General features: G+C 37.3%; 1 protein-coding gene across 1 annotated transcript in view; it reads right to left on the bottom strand.

Annotated features, from left to right (window-relative positions):
• IGSF10 (immunoglobulin superfamily member 10) overlaps positions 1-13,185 on the bottom strand; it is a 36,101-nt gene that overhangs the window by 20,617 nt on the left and 2,299 nt on the right. Inside the window, exons 2-3 of the mRNA XM_007940165.1 lie at positions 10,766-10,895; positions 4,653-5,043 (exon numbers count right to left, since the gene is read on the bottom strand). Coding sequence (XP_007938356.1) covers positions 4,653-5,043; positions 10,766-10,895 — 521 coding nt within the window. The remainder of the gene's footprint in view (positions 1-4,652; positions 5,044-10,765; positions 10,896-13,185) is intronic.

Here is a 13,185-nt window from a genome sequence, read left to right as displayed (position 1 = left end):
TGGAGGGTCGACGAAAGAGGGGGAGGCCTTCAACGAGATGGATTGGCACAGTGGCTGCGATGATGGGCTCAAGTATAGCAGGGATTGTGGGGCTGGCATGGGATCGGGCAGTGTTTCGTTCTGCTGTGCACGGGGTCGCTATGAGTCGGAAACGACTCGACGGCACTTAACAACAACAACAATTGTCACTAGTATGTGAACTAGAGTTAGCAGGGCTCGAACATCAGATATTTTACCTCAAATGTGAATCTGCTCATGTCACTTTTATTTCCTCCACCACGCCATGTTCCAGTCACACAAAAATGCTTTTCATTCCTGAACACTGCCACATCCTATTCAGTAACCAGTTGCTGTCAAGTCTACTTCAATTCATGGTGACCCCATGAGTGTCAGAGCACAACTGTGCTCCACAGGGTTTTCAATGTCTGATTGTTTAGAAGTAGATTGCCAGGGCTTTCTTCCAAAGCACCTCACAGTGGGTGCAAACCTTCAACTTCTTCATTAGCAGTTGAGTGCATTAAGTTTTAACTTTCCAGGGACTCCCTATCATCTCTAGTGTACACTGTTTTTTCTATTTTCTACACACTTGCTGCCTGACATGCCCTCTTCCACCAGTGCCTAACTACTTACTACTCATCCTTCTGGACCCAGCTTATACAACACCTCCTCTGGATGGGCTTCCTACTTTATTTTCTCCTGGTACCTCTCACCCCTCACCATCCACTATTAGAATTACTTGTTCAGTTGTTTTTCTTCCCATAAGATAATAAGCTACATAAAAATAGGAACTATCCTTATTCATCTGTATGTCCCTAGCCCTGACCAATGGGTTCTCAGGAAAGAGCTGTGGAAAAAAGAAGGAAGGAAAGGAGAGAAAGGGAGGAAGGAAAAAACAGGTGACATTTCATCTGCCTTGATATTAGGCTCTTTTAAGAACAACTTATATGGGATCATCATCAACATTCTTTAAGGATATGGAAAAACCAATCAGTAATTTTATATGGAAAGGCAAGAGACCTCAGATAAACAAAGCACTATTGAAGAAGAACAACAAAGTAGGAGGTCTCACAGTCACAGATCTCAAAACCTACTATACAGCCACAGTAGTCAAACAGCCTGGTATTGGTACAACGACAGACACAAAGACCAGTGGAACAGAATTGAGAACCCAGAAATAGATTCATTGACCTATGGTCAGCTGATTTTTGACAAAGAGCTGAAATCCATTACATGAGGAAAAGATGGTCTCTTTAATAAATGGTGCTGGCAAAACTAGATATCCATTTGAAGAAAAATGAAACAAGATTTGTACCTCACACCATACACAAATACTAACTCCAGATGGATCAAAGACTTAAATGTGAAACCTAAAACTATGAAGTTCCTCAAGGAAAAAAATAGGGGCAAATTTAGGGACCCTGGTGGTTCAAACCCACCAGCCACTCCTCAGAAGGAAGGTTGGGCAATCTACTTCCATAGTAATACTGCCTCAGAAACCCAAGGAGGGGTCACTATGAGTCAGATCTGACTTGATAAAACGAACGTCAAGCATAACCCAAAATGCACAAACAGCAAAAGATAAAGTAGATGAATGAGATCTTCTAAAAATTAAATTTTTATATGCTTCCAAAGACTTCTCCAGAAGAGTAAAAAGAGAACCTACAGATTGGGAAAAAATATTTGACAATAACATATCTGACAAGGGACTTATCTCTGAAATTTATAGAAAACTCCAACACTTCAACAACAAAAGACAAACAATACAATTAAAAAATGGGCAGAAGACATGAATAGACACTTCATCAAAGAGGATATTCAGGTGGCCAACAAAGACATGAAGAAATGTTCATGATCATTAGCCATTAGAGAGACACAAATCAAAACAACAAGATACCATCTGGCCCCAACACTAATAGCAAAGTTCAACTACACAGAAAATAAATGCTGGTGAGGATATGGAGAGATTGGGACTCTCATACACTGCTGGTGGGACTGTAAAATGATACAACCACTGTGGAAAGCAGTATAGCAATTCCTTAAAAAGTTGGAATTAGAAATACCATTTGACCCAGCAATCCCATTACTAGGTATATATCCTATAGAAGTGAGAACCAGGACAAGAAGAGATGCATGCACACCCATGTTCATCTCAGCACTATTTACAATAGCAAAAGGATGGAAACAACCTAGGTGCCCATCAACAGAAGAATGGATAACCAAACTATGGTACATACACAGAATGAAATACTATGCAACCCTAAAAATAATGTAGAATCTGCCTAACAGTGCATAATGTGGATGAACTTGGAAGACATTATGCTGAGTGAAATAAGTCAATCACAGGACAAATATTCTATTAGTTCACTATTGTAAAAATTCAAGGAAAGGTTTATTTTTTAGAAGGAAACTTTCTTTGTTGATCACCAGGGGTGGGAGGGAAGGTGAGGAAACACTGCAAAAATTAAAATAAATAAATAAAAGATTTTTTTTTAAAGGACCACAGTAAAAAAAAAAAAAAAAAAAAAGTTTAAATGTATATATACAAATAAAATGATCTATGAATAAACACTCCAAGATATACATAATATTTATCACTTAAAAAAAAAAGTTGTTGTTGTTATGTGCTGTCGAGTTGGACCTGACTCATAGCGACCCCTCCTAGGGTTTCTGAGGCAGTATCACTACGGAAGTAGATGGCCCCATCTTCCTTCTGAGGAAAAACACCACTTATATGGGATAAAAATGACAAAAGCAGTTCAAAGGATTAGATTGGAACCTTACAGGGCAGACAGTTTATGTTAGTGGAGAAAGAGCAACCCAGAAAAGAAGGTTGAGAATGGATGCACAACTCAGAGCATGTAATCAATGTCACTGGGTTGTACATGTAGAAACTGTGAATTGGTGTTATGTTTTTCTGTATATATCCTCTACCACAACAATGAAAGTAACAAAATTTTTGTTAAAAAAGGTAATATTTCAGTGAGATTAGTGTACTCAAAGGCACAAAGTTGAATAGAAAAAAAAAATGTTTTAACTCTACTTAAGAAAATAGCTGTACAAAAGAGACATCCAAGATTTTAAATGTTAAGCTAGGAAGGTCCTGTTGCCCACTGCATCAATTTCGACTCATAGCAACTCTATAGAACAGAGTAGAACTGCCCCCACAGGGCTTCCAAAGCTGTACACCTTTCACATAAGCAGACTTTCACATCTTTCTCCTGTAGAGTAACTGGTGGCTTCAAATTGCCAATCTTTTGGTTAACAACCAAATGCCTAACCACTGCACTGTCAGGGCTCTTTTGATGGACTCTCTTCCTTTGATGGGCTCCCTACTCTGACCTTTATGTTCCCATTTTGTTCATACTTTTGAAAGACTGCCTTCTAAATTATCTCGGCATGTCTCCAAAAGTTCCTCCAAGGCTTAGAAATTAAGGTCCCTTTATTCCTTCACAATTCAAAGTACACAGCAGATGGTCAATGAATGAGTGAGTTTTACCAACTCAAATATTTGTGGAAAGAGTTATTATAGAAACTAACAAATCTGTTAGCTGACAACAGTGAAGGGTGTGGGCAGTGGAGGCAGCCTGCCAGGCTTCAAATTCCTCCTCTATCTCCTACTCGCTATGTCATCTTGAACAAGTTACTTAACCTATCTATTAGTTTTCTCATCTATAAAATGCAGACAATAATATTACTGAGCTCATTGGTTTATTGTGAGGATTAACGATCTCTTTGGTACTAAACTGAATCTATTCTTTCTAGTCATTATCTTAAGGACTTAATTGAAATCAAATAATAATGTAACTGGAATTTAAAAATTAATGGTTCAATTAGTTGTTTACCCATTTCCCTCACAAGAATGTAAGCTTCAGAAAGGCAGGGACTTTAATTTATCCTGTTCATTTTTGGATCTCCCGATTCTAGAGGCCCCTTGAACATGATAAAGTTTACAATGAGTGTTGGTTGAATGCATCTTGTGCTATTCATGGCACATTCCACTTTCCCCAACAAAGAACATTTTACACTTTTTTCATGTCTGTTCCCTTATCTGTAGCCACTGAAAGCTTGGTTAGAGCAGAACTGGTGCACTTGGTATTCCTACCACTAGCACAGGATCTGGGATAGAGCTACAGAAAAATAAATAAAAAATACTGACTTTTAATATTGATTGAATGACTGAAAGGGGAATAAGAAGAAGGAAGAGTAACATACAATTTCTTATTTCTCAGTTTTGCCAAAAGTCAGGAGATGTGACTGAATAACTCACAGCTATCAAGTCAATTCCAACTCACAGTAGCCCTAAAGGATAGAGTAGAGCTGCTCCATAGGGTTTCCAAGGCTGTAAATCTACGGAAGCAATCTGCCTCATCTTTCTCTGATGGAGTGGCTGGTGGGTTCAAAACTCCGACCTTTAGTTAGCAGCTGAGTGCTTTAACCATGCTGCCACTAGAGCTCCTATGACCGAACAGTTGACCCAAAACAATGAATAATTATTTCATTAAAGAATAGATCCCATTCATTATCACTGAATTATTATATAGACTTCATTTTTATTTCCTTTTTAATTACCTTGGCCTCTCCACTTACTAATAAACATCTCCAGGTAGGTTTCCTCAATTTAATGAAGACAAAGAAATAAATAGTATAGATACCTGGCTTTTCCTGTATCCAATCAGACAACCATTTTAAATGGCAATCACAGATCCATGGGTTTCCGTGAAGATAAAGGCTTTCCAGGCCAGGCATATAGGAGACCACCTCTTGAGGGAGGGAGGTCAAGAAGTTATCAGACAAGTACAAGTACTTAATGAAAGATATTTTAAATATCTGGAGGTAGCGCAAAGAGACAAATGTATCTGGATGGAGCTTAGTCAGCTGATTTCCTTCCAAATGTACCAATCGGAGAAAGGTGAGTCCATAAAAAACCTCTGGGTTTATAAACTCAATATTGTTGTGGTCCATATGCAACCGTGTCAAGCTCCTGAGGCCATAAAAAGTATCCTTCTGAAGTTTTTGGACTTTGTTATAGCTCATTTTTAAGACCTAAGAAAGAAAAGAAGCATACATTTATGTTGTCAAAAGTATTTTCACAAAAGGAAAGTGTATCAACACTAAAATATATGTTGAGATAACCCACTGCAATGTCTGGTCCTTGTTTGCATCCTAATGCAAACAAATTAGTTGCAAAAGTAACATAATATCAGGGAAATTAGAACACCCATGAACATTTCATGTTATTAAGGAATTGTTAATTTTTTAAGATATAATAATGGTATTGTGCTTATTTTAAAAAGATTTCTTTGAGATGTATGTGGAAGTAGTTACAGATGAAACATTATGAAATCTTGGACTCATTTCAAAACAATCTAGTGCAGTGCAAAAGTGGTAGGTGGGGGTACAGATAAGATGAGGTCTGCCATGTGTTGATAACTATTAAAACCAGATGATGATACATTCTGTTCATTAAACTATTCTCCCTACTTTTGTAGGTGGTTGAAAATTTCCACAGCAAAAGTATTTTAAGTATCTTAATATTTCAAGTAAATGTAAGACTTCTCAAGTCTGTTGATAAAAAGGACTACATGTTTATTTTATTTTTTCATATTCATAAAAGCTTTATTGAGACATAACTTACATGCCATAAAAATTGGCCTTTTAAAGTTCACAATTCAGTGGGTTTTAGTATATTCACATTGTGGAGCAATTATCAATTCTATCTACTTTTAGAAAATTTTCATCAACCCAAAATAAGAGCAAACAGCAAACACAACACACTGCCATGGGGTCAGACCCGACTCATAGTGACCCCTCCTTGGGTTTCTGAGGAGGTATCATTACAGAAGTAGATTGCCCAAACTTCCTTCTGATCCAAAATAACTGGCAGTCAGTCCCCGCTTCTGCTAGCCCTAGTCAACCACAAATCTACTTTCTGTTTCCATGGATTCTTCTATTCCACATATTTCATTTAAATGGAATAATACAGTATGTAGTCTTTTGTGCCTGGATTATTTCACTCAACATAATATTTTCAAGATCTATTGCTGTTGTAGCAAATATCCATATATCTTCCTTTTTATTGTTGAATACTATTCCATTATATGGATATACCACATTTTGTTTATCCATTCATCAATGATGTACATTTGTGCTGTTACCACTTTTTAGCTATTTTAAGTAATGTGCTTTCAATCGATTATGGATTGAGATTATAATAATTTTTGAGTATTTAAATAATGCTTGGTTACTTTCCAATTCCTTCTCCAGTTACTAATCCAACATACCCTTTTCCCAAAAACAAACACAATTTAAAACAGTGATTTCTCATCATAACTATATTTTTAATGTTTCATTGTGATTTGGGTGAAGGTTTACAGAGAAAATAAGTTTTCCATTTAACAGTACATACACATTCTGTTTCACTGTAACATGTAACATCACCCATTCTGCTTCCCTATGTTTCCCATTTCCATTTCTCCTTCTTTCCTTTCCCCTTCCTTCTGAACTTTGTCTTCAGGAAAATGTTGTCCTTTTGATCTCAAAGGGCTGATTGTTCTAAGGAATGCATACATCCTTGGCATTATTGTTCACCTTATCTATCTGTCTCTTGTTTGGCTGAAAGCTGACCCACTGGGGTGAGTTCAGTTCCCGGCTTGAAGGGTGACTGAGGGCCATAGTCCTGAGGGTTTCACCAGTTTCTATCCAACCAATGAGCCTGGACTTTTAACTAGGGAATGAATGATTCATGACTTACATATTTTAATTGAGAAATATACTACTGGTCAGCCTTGAGTGAAAAAAAACAAATTTTTGGTTGCCAATTCTTTTCTTTCAAAATTTTATATATGTCATCCTATTGCCTTCTTCCCTGCATGGTTTCAGACAAGAAATCAGTGTTTGGTTTTATTTATGCCCCATTTGTAATGATATTCAGCTTTTTACAACCTACTCTCAAGATTCTTTGTCTTTGGTTTTAGAAAGTTTGATTATGCTATGTCTTGGTGAATTTCTTTTGGGGTCTATCCTGTATAGTGTTTGTTGAGTCTTTTGGATAGAAACTTTCTTGTCTTTCATATTTTGGAAGTCTTCTGCCAATATATGTTCAAAAGGTCCCTCTGTACTTTTCACCTTCTCCACTTCTGGAATTTCTAGTATGCATAAATTATTCCTCTTTATGTGTCCCACATAGCTCTTAGGTTTTCTTCAATCTTTTATTTTTTATTGTTCCTAAAGCAAAATAATATGAAGGGATTTGTCCTTTATTTACTGATTCTTCCATTGAGCTGATTCTATTTCTGTGTCCTTTTGTTATCTATTTTGGGCATTTTATTGTTAAGCTTCTGAATTTCTAGTTGTTTTTGTATGGATTCTATTTGACTACTGAATTTGTCATTTTGTTCTTTTATTGTTTTTCTTAATTCTTCTACTTTTTTTTTTCACTGTGTTTTCTTGACCTCTTTGAGGAGCCTAAGTATAAGTCTTTTGAATTCCTTATCAAGCAGTTCTATTAGCAGTTCTTCCTCTTATTCTGTTTCTTCATACAATTTGTTATAGTCTGCTATCTTTGAGGCATTAAGATATTATTCTATTTACTTATTTAATTTTTTACTGATTTTATTGTCCTATTTTTTTTTTCCTTTATCACAATATCAGGAGCTTTGTTTCTTCTCTTTCTCTTTAGAATGTCTTTCTTTCTTTGAATTATTTTAATTGTTGTTTTGTGGTACTGGTCTCTGTTTAACTTTGGTGGTGTTGGTTGGCTCTCATTAGTGGGTATGGTGGGTTATGTCCATGTGTGAGTCTTCTTTGGTTAGGCTTGTCTTCTCTTTTAGGATTAAGTGGAGGTATAAGAACAGGTCCTTTTCCTAATGTGAGGTGGCAAGTATTGGGTGATTGGGGTCCCTCTATAGCTCCTGTTGGACCATGTGGTCCTTCTGGTTTGGAGCTAGCAGTTATACATCCACAGGAGAGGAGGGCAGAATATCTTCTATGCCACTGGGAGGAAGTGCTACCCAAAAGGACAGCATAGGACCTCTGTGCATGCGTGAATTTGCATCTCACTAGGTGATGGGGAATCAAGGGGTGTCAGAACATGTGCAGTCAGTCTGTAGGAACTGTCCTGATGTGGTATGTGTGACATTGCAGATAGGTGGTTGTTGATTGAGGACTCTGGGATCTGCTGTCTGTCACTGGGTAGAAGCATGGATGGCATCTGTCAATATGTGCCAGGCAACTGGTGATGAGGTGATGTGCTTGCTTGTCCAATCACCAAGCATGACTTGTGTGTATGGGGAGGAGTGCTACCTGGACTCTGGCTGAGTGAGAGACCTCTAGTTATTGCTCTATGGATCCTCTATTCTGTGAGAGTCTCCTGTTCCAATGGTCAGGCACACCACTGGTGATTAGTTCTGTCACTAGTTCCTGGCTCCCTCCTTGCTCTGTGTCACCAGGATAGATCTTGCCCAATTTTTTGCACTTTCCCTGCTTGTATCCTGTCCATGTCCTGCACACCTTCCTTCTCTCTGGGATTATCTATACAGTATCTCTGTCTCCTATTGGGAATTTCATGACATTACCTTCCTGAGTTTTTCACCCAGGAAACTGCTTACTTTGTCTCAAGATGGCAACATGGCTGGCTAGCAGGATGCCTATGATCCATAAATCTCATCATTCACTGTTTTCATTCAGTTTCTCCTTCTACTCAGAGTTTGGTGTACTTCTTCATCTTTCCATTTGATGTTCAGGGTTCCGACGTCGTCATGTTGATCTGTTTCACTTGGTTTCTTGAGTTTTTATTATAGGGGAACAAAATGGTGTTTGATTAAGCTGTCATCTTGGGCCAAGCTTTCTCTTTCCTGTCTTTTTAATGAACTTTTGCTGTCTTTTTGCATGATGTCCTTGATATCATCCCACAATTCCTCTGCTCTTTGGTCACTAATGTTCAATATATCAAACCTATTCTTGAGATGGTCTCTAAATGCAGGTGGAATATACTCAAGGTCATACTTTGGCTCTTGTGGACTTGATTTTTTTAAAATTTTATTCAGCTTCAATCTGAATTTGCATATGAGTAACTGATGGTCTGTTCTGCAGTCAGGCCCTAGCCTTCTTCCAACTGATGCCACTGAGATTTTCCATCATCTGTTTGCACAGATGTAGTCAATTTAATTCTTGTGTATTCCCATCAGGTAATTTCCACATGTATAGTCACCATTTATTTTATTGAAAAAAGGCATTTCCAATGAATAGGTTGTTGGTCCTGCAAAATTCTATCCTGTAATACCTGGCATCATTTTTATCGCCAAAGCCTTGTTTTCCATTACTTATGCTTTTCCTTTGTTTCCAATTTTTTTCATTCCAATCACCAGAAATTATCAATGCATCTTGAGTCTATGTTTGATCAATTTCAGGCTGCAGAAGTTGGTAAAAATCTTCAGTTTCATCATAGTTGGCATTAGAGGTTGGTGCATAAATTTGAAAAATAGTCATATTAACTTGTCTTCCTCGTTAGTATATAGATATTATCCTGTCACTGATAGCGTTAGTATATTTTAGTATAGATTTTTAAATGTTATTTTTGACAATGAATGTGATGCTCCTCCTCAATTATTTAAAATGATCAATACCAGTCCATTTCAGCTCACTAATGCCTAGAATATCTGTCTGCAAGCATTCCATTTCATTGTGGACAACTTCCAATTTTCCTACATTTATACTTAGTATATTCCACATTCTGATTAATTATGGTTGTTTGCAGCTGTTTCTTTCTTTTAGAGGCACCTTATCAGCCAATGAATGTCCAGAAAGCTTTACTCCATCTACACCATTAAGGTTGACTTTACTTTGAGGATCTCCAGTAGTATTTTGGGTGCCTCCCAAACTGAAGGGCTCTTCTTCTGGCACTAGAGCAGATAATGTTCCACTACTACTCATAAGTCCTACACTGGCTTTTTTTTTTTTTTTAAATAAGTAGATTGCTGGGTCCTACTTTCTAGTCTATTTTAACCTGGAAGCTCTGCAGAAACCTGTCCACCATAGGTGATCCTACTCGCCTTTGATAACTGGTGGCATAGCTTCTAGCATCACAGTAACATACAAGCCACCACAGTACAACAAACTGACAGATGAGTGGTGGATGAATTGTGTAATTGGCTCTATTTTTCCATTTGAGTTAGTGTCTAGAAAACTTCAAATCCTACCCAAAGCAGACATAAAGTTTTCTATGTATATATTTTTGTATTCCTTTTATTCTTATTACTATACTTATTTTACCTTTTACTTTCTTACCTACTTGTGTGATAGTTCTTGCAACACTGAATGAATTCTTGTAAGTCCCCATAACCTTTTTTCTAAAATTATTAATTTTGAACAAGCCAGAAAACAAATTGAAAATAAAAATGTATTGATTTATTGAAAGGTAATTTTGGTCTAAAAAATTAATTTAAGAGGCACAATTGATTCCAAGGTGAACATGACAAGAAGTTGCTTTCAAATATTTTATTTTAGAGGTTTATTAATGCATGAAAATTAAATTTTTTCTTTTAGCTTGAGGTATGAAAGCATGTCTCTCATGATTTTCCTACTATTCTAATTTCCACATACTATTGCACTAAAAAAATTAAAAATCAGTTTTTGATGTCTTCCCTGGATGTCTACTTCTAATTTTCTGTATCTTTGTTTTTATATTCCATAGGAATGGGCTGCTTTTGCAGGTACATATCACAGGTCTTACTTCACCTCTTTCATCCTCCCCCACCCCTGGTCTCACCTGCAAGGCCTGCAGATCTGAGAAGGTCTTATCAGGAATTGTGTGAATGCCATTGCTGTGCAACATTAGTAGCTCCAACTTGTTCAGGCCAGAAAAATCTGTTTCTTTCAATCTGACCAAACTGTTGTATCTGGAACAAAAATGTCATTCTAGGTGTAAGTATGGCCTGTCAACTAAAGTTCAAATGTCAAACCACATACACACACACCTCTTAGCAGTTCAAACCCACTAGCCACTCCTCAGAAGGAAGGTTGGGCAATATACTTCCGTAGTGATACTGGCTCAGAAACCCAAGGAGGGATTGCTATGAGTTGGATCTGACTCGACGGCAGTGTTTTTTTTCTTTTTTTAAAAGAAGATAATTAGTCTCTCTATGTAGCATAGTGGCTAAGGCACTTGACTGCTAACCAGAAGGCTGGCGGTTCAAACCCACCAGCCACTCCTTGGAAGGAAGGTTGGGCAATCCTACTTCCGTAGTGATACTACCTTGGAAACCCAAGGAGGGGTCGCTATGAGTTGGGGCCGACTCGATGGCAAACAACAACAACAACAACATGTGTGAAATATTATTGAAATTTCAGATGCCACTGAAGCCTGACCTTCTACCCAGACCTTGCAGCTTCAACTACGATCACTCCATTCATTTTCCTGGAATGTGCCACATCCTTTCTCAGGCTGTTGGTGGTTCAAACCCCCAGCCACTCCTCGGAAGGAAGGCTGAGCAATCTTCCTCTGTAGTGATACTGCCTCAGAAACCCAAGGAGGGGTCACTTTGAGTTGGGTCTGACTCGATGACACATAATAACACCAACAACATGTATATACTATTTCTGCAGGTTGGAATTCCCTTGGCCACATCCCTCTCTATTTGTGAACACTATTAAGACCCAACCCATTCCTTTACGATGTTTTTTTTTTCCCCTTCTGCTCATGTTTGTCTTGACTTCCTCACCACTTAGAAGTTCCATAACTACACAATTTATTCCCTCTGTTTGGTTTATAGTTGTCCTCATTTACCAACTGTTGTCTCTTCTGGTTCCCTGTTTACAGTCTTGTAAGCTATTTTACTTTGGTCACTTCTATAACTGGGTTGGTTTGTGGGTTATGTTATCATGTGTGTTAATCATTGGTTTTTGTTTCCTGCTATTGGTTCTTTATCAGAAGGATTCCCTTTAAGATCTTTTGTAAAGTTGGTCTGGTTTTAACAAAATCCTTTAATTTCTGCTTATCTAGAAATCTCCTAATTTCACCCTCATAAATGAGGGACAATTTTGCTGGGTATATAGTTCTTGGTTGGAGATTTTTTTCTTTCAGGTTTTGATATATATCACCCCATTGCCTTCTTGCCTTCATGGTTTCTGCCAAGAAATCAGAGCTTAGTTTTATTTCAAGTACTTTATAGGTAACTTTTCATTTTTCCCATGCTGTTTCAGGATTCTTTCTTTGTCTTTGGTTTTGGAGAAAACAATTATGATATGTCTTGGAGATTTTCTTTTGGGATCTATCCTGTTTAGTTTCATTGAACTTCTTGAATGGCTATATCCTCATCTTTCATCATTATCAAGGAAATTCTCTTCCAACAAATCTTTGACAATTTTCTATGAGGGTTTATCTGTCTCTTCCTGTTCTGGAATCCTGATTACACATAAGTTATTCCTCTTGATAGTATCCCACATGTGTTTTGATCTTTTGTCTGATTGATCCCTTAACAAAGTAGTATTGAGGTATTTGTCTTCAATCTCATTAATTCTGTCTTCCATTGCTTTGATTCTACTCCTTTGCCCCTTCAATGTGTCATCTATTTCTGAAATCTTAGTATTAATCTTCTGGATTTCTATTTGTTGTTTTTGTATCATTTCTAATCTTTTATTTTGTCAATTTGTTCTTGTATTGTTTTTCTAAATTGTTTCTAAGTGTTTTCCTTGATCTCTCAATTGAATGAAGGTACCCAAATATAATTCTTTTGAATTCCTTATCAGGGAGTTCCAATGCTGCTTCTTCCTCAGGGATGTTTTCTGGGTTTATATCCTGGTCCCTTGTTTCTACTACTTTATCTTTCTTCTTTGCTTGGACTGGGATAGTCTGTTGTCTCTGGGACATTGTGGTGGTGTTATATTTAATGTGTGAAAGAGAATGAGGGTGTGTGCACAGATCTCTGTTAGCTATTTGTAAGGAGCAGTTATGGGTGAGCTGAGCTGGTACTGGCTGCTGTTTTTGGTCAGTTGGTGCAAAAGCAAGTGGTGGCTCTCACTTAGTGGGTGGGGCTGCAGGAGTTGTAGTTATGGTTGTTATGGTTAGGTTGTGTTGGAATAGTTGCTGTCTTTCACTCAGAAAAAAATAATAATAATTTAAAATAAATAAAAGCAAGAGAATAAAAATCTCAAACCACATCAAAAATGATTGCAAAAAAAAAAAAAAAA

This window comes from Orycteropus afer, unplaced genomic scaffold (genome assembly GCF_000298275.1).
Source record: "Orycteropus afer afer isolate SDZICR_OR568_19922 unplaced genomic scaffold, OryAfe1.0 scaffold00066, whole genome shotgun sequence".
In the NCBI taxonomy this organism is placed as follows: domain Eukaryota; kingdom Metazoa; phylum Chordata; class Mammalia; order Tubulidentata; family Orycteropodidae; genus Orycteropus; species Orycteropus afer.
The sequence above is the reverse complement of the archived record's forward strand: the minus strand, read 5'-3'. Positions and strand labels throughout refer to the sequence as shown.